At 39.7% G+C, this 9942-nt stretch overlaps 1 protein-coding gene and 1 long non-coding RNA gene across 2 annotated transcripts in view; both read left to right on the forward strand.

Moving 5' to 3' along the window:
- LOC116703922 (uncharacterized) overlaps window positions 1-1296 on the forward strand; it is an 8463-nt gene extending 7167 nt beyond the window's left edge. Inside the window, exon 3 of the long non-coding RNA XR_004335544.1 lies at window positions 1184-1296. This is a non-coding gene — a long non-coding RNA (uncharacterized LOC116703922). The remainder of the gene's footprint in view (window positions 1-1183) is intronic.
- Window positions 1297-8226: 6930 nt separating this feature from the next.
- The window catches only part of fnbp1b (formin binding protein 1b), a 61232-nt gene continuing 59516 nt past the window's right edge, over window positions 8227-9942 (forward strand). The window contains exon 1 of the mRNA XM_032538948.1: window positions 8227-8553. Within this exon, the coding sequence (XP_032394839.1) occupies window positions 8530-8553 (24 nt within the window). The 5' untranslated portion in view covers window positions 8227-8529. The remainder of the gene's footprint in view (window positions 8554-9942) is intronic.

Consider the following 9942-nt stretch of genomic DNA (forward strand, 5'->3'; position numbering starts at 1 on the left):
CTTCCTGGTTAAATAAAGGTTAAATAAAAAAATTATTGTTTGGTGGGATTGGACAGTCTACACATTGCAAGCAGCAGCAGAGGGTTTTTGGGTTGTTGAATGGAGTGGAACATGGGTACCTTGCAATGGTTTCTTTGTTAGCCACTAACAACCAAAATGATGCTTGCTTTGGTCAATTTAGAGACCAGAGTCCACTGGCTTTTAGGAAACTACTGCAACTTATTTTTGGGAAATAAAATAAAAATCTCCCTTTTGCTTTATTGAATCCAGATGGACAAACTTTGATGTTAAAGCTACTGTTTGGCTGCGTTGTCAAGGAAAACCACATGGTTTGACTGTGCCCAATTTATGCAGGTAAACAGTAAGTCTCTTGCACTGTTTACTTAGTAACACAAGTGTCGTGACAAGATGTGATGCATGGAGAAAGGAAGGAACTTGACACAGAGTAAAAACAATTAATGCTGGAGATCTTGTGTGGTTGTAGTATATTTGTACTTGTGCAGTTGTTCATGTCTTTAGTCTATATTATGGAAATTTGTATGTGAATTTCAGAAAATGGCATTTTGAAAAGCAAACAAAAATTGTACATAAATATTAGCTTGTCTATGTGAATTTAGACAAATACAGCTGTCAGATTTATCCAAGTTACCTTTTAGATTGAGCTGTGGCTCAGTGGTAGAGCGGTTGCCTGCCAATCGGAAGGTTGATGGTTCAATCTCTGGCCCTGCAGTCCCACGTCGAAGTGTCCTTGGGCAAGACACTCAACCCCGAGTTGCTCCCGGTGCTGCGCATCGGAGTGTAAATGTGTGTGAGTGTTTATCTGATGAGCAGGTGGCACCTTGTACGGCAGCCTCGGCCACAGTGTATGAATGTGTGTGAATGGTGAATGTTTCCTGTAGATGTAAAAGCGCTTTGAGCAGTTGTTAAGACTGGAAAAGCGCTATATAAATACAGCACATTTACATTTTTTCTTAGTACTCCACCACAAATGCTGGACACCATCAGGTGTCACGCTGTTTCACTTCTGTGTATTAGCACCAAAACATTACAAACAAAAATTGAAGGCTTGGCATGGTGGAAAAACAAGATATTGAAAACAGTGAAACTTTCGTGAGGAAAAGAAGAAGATTAGAGATGACACAACACACTACATTTCTCATGTTGTTACTAATGGGCATGGCAGGTTAACAGTGGTGAAGTCTACGTGATACGCAGGTATGCGCAGTATACCCACTAACAAAGCTCCAGGATTTCCATATACCCACTTAAAAATGCCCAATGACAAGCAACAACATACTTTCCATTATAGTTGTGCTTTATTTTGAATTATCTGTTTTACTTTCTTCACACAGGCTAAATAAAGGTATTTCCATCGTAAATTGGTGCATAAAAGTGTATCAGAATACAGGAAATTAGGTTGTTGTTGATGCTCAAAACTTCCCTTTATTTATATACATATATATATATTATTATACTATTTACTGGTTCCACTATCATTCCATTTATTTAGTATTTATTCATCATTCTCATTTTCCTAATCTCATTATTATCATTATTTTATTCAGCTTACCTCATTGTCCATATTTCAAGAATGTTCATAAGTTCTTACTGTTCATATTGTAATATAATAACTTAATACTATTTATCCCAGTACCCTTTGCACTATGTTCCACATTTATACAATTTTTATTGGACTCTTCATTGCACTCATCTCTCTACATTGTTTCTGTTCAGAGTATATTAGTGTGTCTATATTAGTGTGTATATATTGTTTGTTGGGTTGTTTGTTTTGAATGTGTAAGCACATTGTGAGCAACTATGCTCCAAAGGAAAATTCCTCGTATGTGTCTTCATACCTGGTCAATAAAGCTGATTCTGATTCTGATTCTGATATGTGTATATATATACTGTACATATATGTATACAGTAGCAGTATACCCACTACAATGCATTAGACTACATCACTGCAGGTTACAGAGCTACTTATATGTTGGTTTCAATTAGCAGAACTCAGTTGTTTTACCCGCTTTGCCCTGTAGATTAAAGATTTAACTATATTAGACTCATTTGAAACTTCTAAAGACCCATGAAGCAAGCCAGGGGAAAGGAGCCAGGGAGGGTACAGTGCTTATTGGGAAAACGGGCAGTCTATTTAAAATGGAACCACTGTTGGGGGTCAAGAGATTGAGAGGTTGGGGTCAAATCCAGTCTCTCTGGATTCAAACTCTTCCATCTGGAGAGGTTTTGAGTACTCTGCAGCCTTTAATGCCCAGGTTGGAAACCACTGAGAAACAGGGATGGGCACGGACATTTGGAGGGGCTATTGCTTTTACCCCCTTTCTGAGTTGTTGCATGACGCATTGCATGCTCTTCCTCGCACTCTCTGAAGCCTTGTGGTAAGGCCTCAACTTAAACAGAATGATTCAAATCAGAATTACGTAACTTATACAGTATTCTGTATTTTACGCTGCTAAATGCACTAGTGCAGCCAGTTTGTCATCTTACTTCCTGGTTTGCTCCCATCATAACTACTGCGGCCAGTAGAGGGCAGCGCCAGGTCGTAACCTCTAGGAAGGTTTCTTCGGGAAGGACAGTCTCTTTAATATCAATCATCTGTCTTTTTGTGTTAAAGCTCACATGACACAAAGTGCAGTTACATATTATGTTATTCTGTATATGTTAAGGAGTTTAACACTTTGAACTAATTTACTACTTTAACATGTTTTGCTGAACAGCCTGCAGACTTAAACAAATTTCAATAAACTAAAAGATTTCTTAACAAAATTGAAATTCTGTAAGTCGCAAGTTCGAATAGATGCTGAACATTTGCTAGTTGAAATCAGTGTAGGAAAGAACAAATGAAACCACATCCCCCACAAACACTCCTTTGCAGCTTACCTCAGGCCAGGTTTGTACCCACGGCTCCTAGGCGTCAGTCAGCATCATTCCCCACTGGACCATCTCCAGGGCTGAAGAGGAAGAAACATCATCTATGTCAACCTTCAGAGAAACAAAGTTTGTCTTTTCCTTCTTTTGCCCCTTAAACCTCTTAAACAGATTCTCCATTAAAAACATCTTAAATGTGCCGATAATCCAGCAAAACCCCATTCAACCCTCAAGACATAAGTTATAACCAATCAAAACCCTATAATATAGTGTACTACATGTATCTATTCATTAAATGACCTGAAACCTACTTCACAGATGCCTCTGACTCTGTGAAGTTTAACGTCAATTGAAATATTGAGATGACCTCTCAAAGTCCTCAGAGCTCAGTTGGAAAAAAACTGTTCTGCCGTCTGAAGGTTGTAAGTTTAAATCCTGTCTTTGTCATTTGTTTTGTTCCATAAAGGATTTTTTTATTGTGAAAAGCCAGTGCATGAACTTATTACATTGCCTCACCGGAGGATATCAGTCCCAACATGTTTCTGTCTTCTTTCAGGGCACAAAAGTAAAAACATTTGATCAACTCACAGGATGTGAATTGAATCTCAGCTACAACGAGTTAAAAAAAGAGTTTGAACCTGCTGATGGAGGCCAAACTGATGTCACGACCTGGTCTCATGAAATAATCATCGACTACCTCTGGCCACGTTTTTTTGCAGCGCCACAAAAACTGTACTGTCAGGTGGCCTATAGTCTCGCTCTGCCAGACCCTCCTCAAAAGCTCGCCAAAGAAGGGTCTGGCTACTCCAAAGCTCAGATTGGACTGATAGTCTAGCTAGCTGTATTTACCATACTGAGATCTGAGGAGCAGTCAACAAGTAGTCCCCAAAAATCCACCAAACTTGAAGGAAACGGAAGATAAATGCATCCGGCGGAATTTCCTGCAGCACCGGAGCGATCCCAGGAGTGGAACGTGAAGGATACAGACTGAGTAGGCCTAGCCTATATTCTGCCAGAGTTTGGAGAAACACATGTTCACTGGAGGTGCTGAAGAGAAGAACTGTAATGTGGCTGAAATGGGTTGTGCGTTGTTCTTTTAGATTATTAATTATAAAATCACCATCATTTTAAAGCAGTTTTTTGTGAGGCTCAGCAAAAATTTCAAAACTAATGTATTTAAATTAGCATTTATTTCGTACCAGACTCGCATATTGTTTCTGTCAGTAAACATACTCAACTTTATTAATAATGGACTGCCACAACAGCAAAAAAGGAAATAAAACAAAACAAAAACAAAGCTTATTTAGGTTTATTTTCTCCAGAGGGGCAACTCAGCCAATAAGGGCAAATGGGCTGTTGCCCGGGCAACATTAGCTTCTACCTGCATGCACGTCCCTGCTGAGAAACCTTGAGAAGAGTGACCAAGAGCAACAGAGTTCTGAACAGGGTTTGTTGGGATTGGACATCTGTGCGAGTTCAAGCTAAACATCCTGTTGAAGCACATGAGGATTCATAATGCGCACGGCATCAGGGAGCTTGGGCCAAAGGATGACGTTGAATTTGAAGTTGCTTCTTGGATGAATAAAGAGACTGAGCTGTCAACTGATCACCATCTGGTGATGGGGATGTGATCAAAGGAAAAGAGGACACTCGTCATCTCATCTGGTAAACCAAAAGCAGGTGGTGAAAGCTGTTGATATGACGTAAAGTACATCACTCTCTTTTAAAAGTTGAGCCAGTAAGACCTCAGATCCACTGCGCTTCCTACAATGAGAAGAGCCAGTCAAGGTTTTTTGGGTATTTGGCAACAGGATGTAATACATTTATTTCCACTTCTGAGCAAATTCGACTTCTGAGCAAATTTGAAATTTTGTGTGTCAAACACTTAATTTTCTGCCTTCTGGTGAATGTTTCTGCAACAATTTGTGCCTCAGCTGCATCAATTCATGGTGCAAATGGCTTTATTTATGTAAAGGGAATTACATTAAGTTTTTTTGGGGGGGGGTTGCACAGGCCAGTTTGGATTATTGGGGGCTTGTTAAAGAACCTGGTGTCAGAAGTCAATGATTTTGTGCATGCAGTCTGGTGCCTGACATACATAGAAAGCCCATGTACACCATCTGGTGGTGAAACTAGAGTTTTTATTTCAAATTATGTGGAATATTTTATGCAGTAGACTTTTTATTAAAGCAGCCCTAAAGGCTAAAAGTGCGATTCGCAGATGTTGCATTGAGCCACAGCAGCCTGGTTCAGGACTGTTTATGGCAGTCTGTAGTGGGCTCTTAACTAATATCCCATAACCTTGCAGTTTAATCTGGACATTCAACAAGGGAGTAAGGGACACCTAGATGCTGCAACAAGGTGTGAACCCTGGCATTTAAAGGCATGTGTTAATGGGATGGACAGGGAAGACGAAGATGACCAGGATGAAAAGAAAACCCTAGTCCTTCTGGAACCATACATTCATGTTCTCGTTCCAGTCATGGACTGATTAGGAGCTTCTCTGGGTGGAGGCAGTTAACAGCAGGAAAATATTTGTGTACCCAAAAATTCTACTTAAGTAAGGTAATGAAGTATTTGTCCTTTGTTACTTGACCCCTCTAAACTATCCAAAAAATGTAAATAAAAAATACAGATTGAGGCTTAAATGAAAATTATTGGTACTTGAACTTCTGACTCCTCTTGTTTTTTAACGTGCACTGCACATGCATGTGCACTCCAGATGCTCTTCTCTGCAGAAAATGGCCTATAAGTCCAACAGTTAAATGTGTTCTGTGTCCTCAAGTATAACCAGGATTAGCTTTAATGGATTCAATGGAATCCAGACATCTGTCACATCAGTAGGGTGTCAGTGTTAGTCAACTGTAGCTGAGACATGATGTCTGCCATTATTTTGAAACTGTTGTCCAGTTATCATTGAGTGGTAATGCAGTTGAAAGCACGGACCTGTTGGAAAAATCAGCTCTGCATTACCATACAACAGTTAGTTAACTTTAACAAAACTTACAGTACAATTCTGATAGTAAATAGCAGGTTTTAAGGCTCTTGCAATGTGATGGTAAAAGGAACAAGGTATTATAAATCTCTGCGTACACTTTTGAAAAATGCTCAATAGAAATGTTAGTCCAAGGTGATATATTATGAATGAGCTAAAAAATACTAAACGTCTAAATAGAATACAAGTCTATAATATTTAACTCAAAGTGCATTGGTATAAGGTATTGTGGGGGCTGTACAAGAATGCTGGACATATAATCACCTATGAACCTCAATAAAAATGGACATTTAGCTGCCTCCAATTAATACATTTGGCTGTATGTCACACAAAAACTAATCGACTGGATACCTTACCGTAAGATATTCTCTAACAATAGATACTAATGCGTTTTTTAACCACACACATTTAGAAAGGCTACCAATGGATGACCTCATGAATCTGTTAGATTCCCTAATTGTATTGGACTATTTCTCCCAGCAGACATTTTCACTTATCACAGTGAAATAAGAGCAAGTAACTAATTAAAGTGTCTGACAAGCCATGATTCCAGGACCCTGCTGGATCCGGCACACCTGAAAAGAATAATAATTGATGATATTTTTTACACCTGAACAGCACTAACAGTGAACAGTTAACTTATTTAACTTTTTTTTTTTCCAACCTTTGTTTATTCAGGGAAGGTTCACTGAGAGGCAGCCACTCTTTTGCAGGAACACCCTGATCACATTCACACAATTCCACATTCATACCTGGAATCTGGCCACTGAGCAGTTCCGCGTGAATGGTTGGAGGTTAAGGGCCTTGCTCAAGAGCACCTCAGTGGTGGGGATGGGAATTGAACCAACAACTTCCTGCTCAAAAGTTTGCATCTCAAACTTTTAGGCCACCACTGCCCCAACTTAGTAAGATCTAGGCATTATCATCTGAACTTAAAAACAAAAAAGGCGAGAAGTGTCGAGGCGAGTCGAGCAGGTGCCATGCAATGGAAAAACGCCATCAGTGCACCCGGTGGTCTCTCAGTGTTGTACATTGCTAACCAATAGATGGCAGCGTTGTTGCTTCAATATGGCCACTGCATTGATAATGACGTTGACGTCCCCTCACAATCTCTAGTTTAACACAAATACATTATTCTCATAAAATTGATGCTTGTGTAGTGTTGCACATGATTAATTACAATGTTCAAAATAACCTTGCTAATAATTCCTGATATCTGTAGGTATCTGACTTGTCTTGCCACAAAATGCTTTTACAACAGTTTTGACTCCCCTTGATGATTAAAATGAGTATTTGTCTTTAATTACTTTTGTCTAATGCAGTTATTTACCTGTTTATTTCGGTTTTATTATTTCATTGTTTTTTTCTCTTCTTCTGAATGTCAGAGTTGGTTTCAAATTTGATCTATCAATACATTTGACTCGACAATAAAATATTTCGTAATATTTTCCTTTAACCATGTAAGTCTTTCTTTCAAGAGAGACCATGTCCAAGATGGCCGCATACAAAAACAGTTACAACAATAAATACAAACAACATAAACAGACTAATGCAACTGAAAATAAGTATCATCACTAGGGACGAGGTAGAGCAAATATAAGTAGCAGAGATTAAAAAAAAAGAAGAAAGAAAGATGGGAATGCACAGATGAGTTGCAATCTTGGGATAAATTATAGGAGTGATGAGTGCCCCAAACTGATCCAAAATTAGTTTTTCATATAGATGTATAGCTGATATCTGGCCACAGTTTATATCAGGTCATAATTATGGTAACACAGCACCCAGTGGTTCTGTTTCTGTAGACAAAGGTCACCAGTTGGGCCCAAAGGTTTTGAATAAGACATCCAAGACCATCCACACGTTGTCCTTTTATGATGATGTATTTCATCAGCTGAGCAGCAGGTGTCTGCCATTGTATCTCTTCCTTTTTAATGCATCAAAGTTATTAAACTCAACATCTTCAGCCCAACACACTGTGAGAAAAGCTTGTGGCTGTTGTGGGTTCAAGTGTTCAATAACCCTAGGTTGTTGTCAACGACAAGTTGTAATTTTAGGTCTTATCACAGCGAGGGACAAGGACACAAAGAAAAGTAGAGTTGCCCACAACTTAGTAGGCTATCCATGCTGTGGGTGTGTTCAATGGAACATCTGCCGAGGGCGGTGACCTTTTTGAACCCTATCCACCACCACCAACCACTACATCAATACCCCACCCCCCCCCCCATGTCCCTTCAGCATTCACATCAGTTCAAACGGGCAAGGAATAGCGAGTGAACAGCGACATTACTAAAGGCTTCATTGGGCAACCTTGCAGTGTCACCCCCCACCAACTCTCTTGTTTCCTTCTCTTGCCTGTGCGCGCGCAAGAGCAGCTGTCATTGGGTCGAAAGCGGGTGCTCGCGCGTTACATATAGCGAGACTATCTTGTTTGAAGATTACGCTATGCTGCAGCTCTTGGCCATCTTGTAGCCTATCAAACAGGATGAGACGTTGATACAAAAAAAACAAGCATAGGAGCACTTTTTTTTTTTTTTTTTTACACACAGAACACGGTCGTCGTTGACAGGCGAATATCACGTCTGCCGCTGTATGTGCTAAAAACACCTCGAACGAGTTGTGGCTTATTCAGAGGACATCGTACTGAAACCATGAGCTGGGGGTCAGAGCTATGGGTGAGTCTCCTGTGCACTTGTATCTTGTGCTAACGCCTTTTTCTTTTATTATCGAGCCTGTGTTTATCGAGCCAGGCTAATAATGAACGTGCTAGGTGACGAGCCGTAGCGGCTCCATGTTTAAGCCGTTAAAACGATGCTTTGTGGATGTTCAGCCTCTGCGACCATAGCCAGCTAATTTGTAGCGATAATCACAGAAGCTTATGTAGGCTATTTATTTTATTTTTGCTTGCGTTACATGTCGTTGCCACATCCAGTGTTACACGGTGTAGTTGGCAAGGAGGGCATGCGTGAAATTCTGAGCTCGCTAACCATCCATTTTAGTTAACATTTGAGCATTTCAAAGCACGCTTTGCACACATACACACCCCCTCGCGTTATAACATAGCTTAGTGCCAAGTTGTTGAGATTGTTCATGTAGCAGTGGCTTTTTTTGTAACGGTTTTATAAAGATATGCAAATTATGATATGCAAAACGTGCATTTCACAGGCTGTATTATCACTGTCGGTAGAGGAAGTAACGTTTGATGAGTTCTCTTATTTATCTGCACACAAAAGAGTACTAAAGCGTTATAAACAGTGGTGAATAGCAACCGGTTAGCAATAGCAAGTGGTGAATAGCAATTCACTAGTTATTGCACTTAAATAGCCTAGCAATTAAATGCATTTAAAAAGCTTGCTGATTTCTTGTATTTATTTATATAAAACACCAGGATGAGAAAAATGAGACATGGCTTCATGACAAGAATCTTGTTGTTATAATTTGAAATTGTATCCACAACCTTAAATCTGGAGCATGTAGGCTATTCTGCACAAAGGAAATGATTGGTTAGTCTTTAATTGATTTGACTGAGTGCCAGATCTCTGGAGTTGTAACCTAACACACTTGTCACAACATCAGGGGGACCTACGATGACCTTATATCCTATGAATGTTTGATTTGGTTCATCAGGCATTCCTAATGAGCAACATTAGAAGACAGAGTAGAAGCCCAGTGACCTTGTAACAATACATTCCTTTCCAATGATGTCACTTTTCACTGAAATAAGCCTTTTTACAACCAAGTGGTAGCCGTTATCAAGCCAGCCAGTTACTGTTCCAGTGGCATTTCCCCATAATCAGACAAACTAGCTAGGTTTCCATCCACTTGTCAACCAAATTATCTGAAGTTTGCTAAAAACATTCATGCGGAGAGATGCCTGGCATTTGCAAACAAAGTTTTTCTAGCCAAAATGGTTGTAATAGACCTTTTTCACGACAGACATTTTGACTTATCATAGTAGGAAAAGCACAGCTGAAATTGATAACCTTAACAATGGCTCAATTCCAGCTATTTCAGTGAGTCAGCATGCACAAAACCGGGGCCTCTCGTAAGTGGAATGCAGCCAT

The sequence above is a fragment of the Etheostoma spectabile genome, chromosome 16 (genome assembly GCF_008692095.1).
Source record: "Etheostoma spectabile isolate EspeVRDwgs_2016 chromosome 16, UIUC_Espe_1.0, whole genome shotgun sequence".
In the NCBI taxonomy this organism is placed as follows: Eukaryota; Metazoa; Chordata; class Actinopteri; order Perciformes; family Percidae; genus Etheostoma; species Etheostoma spectabile.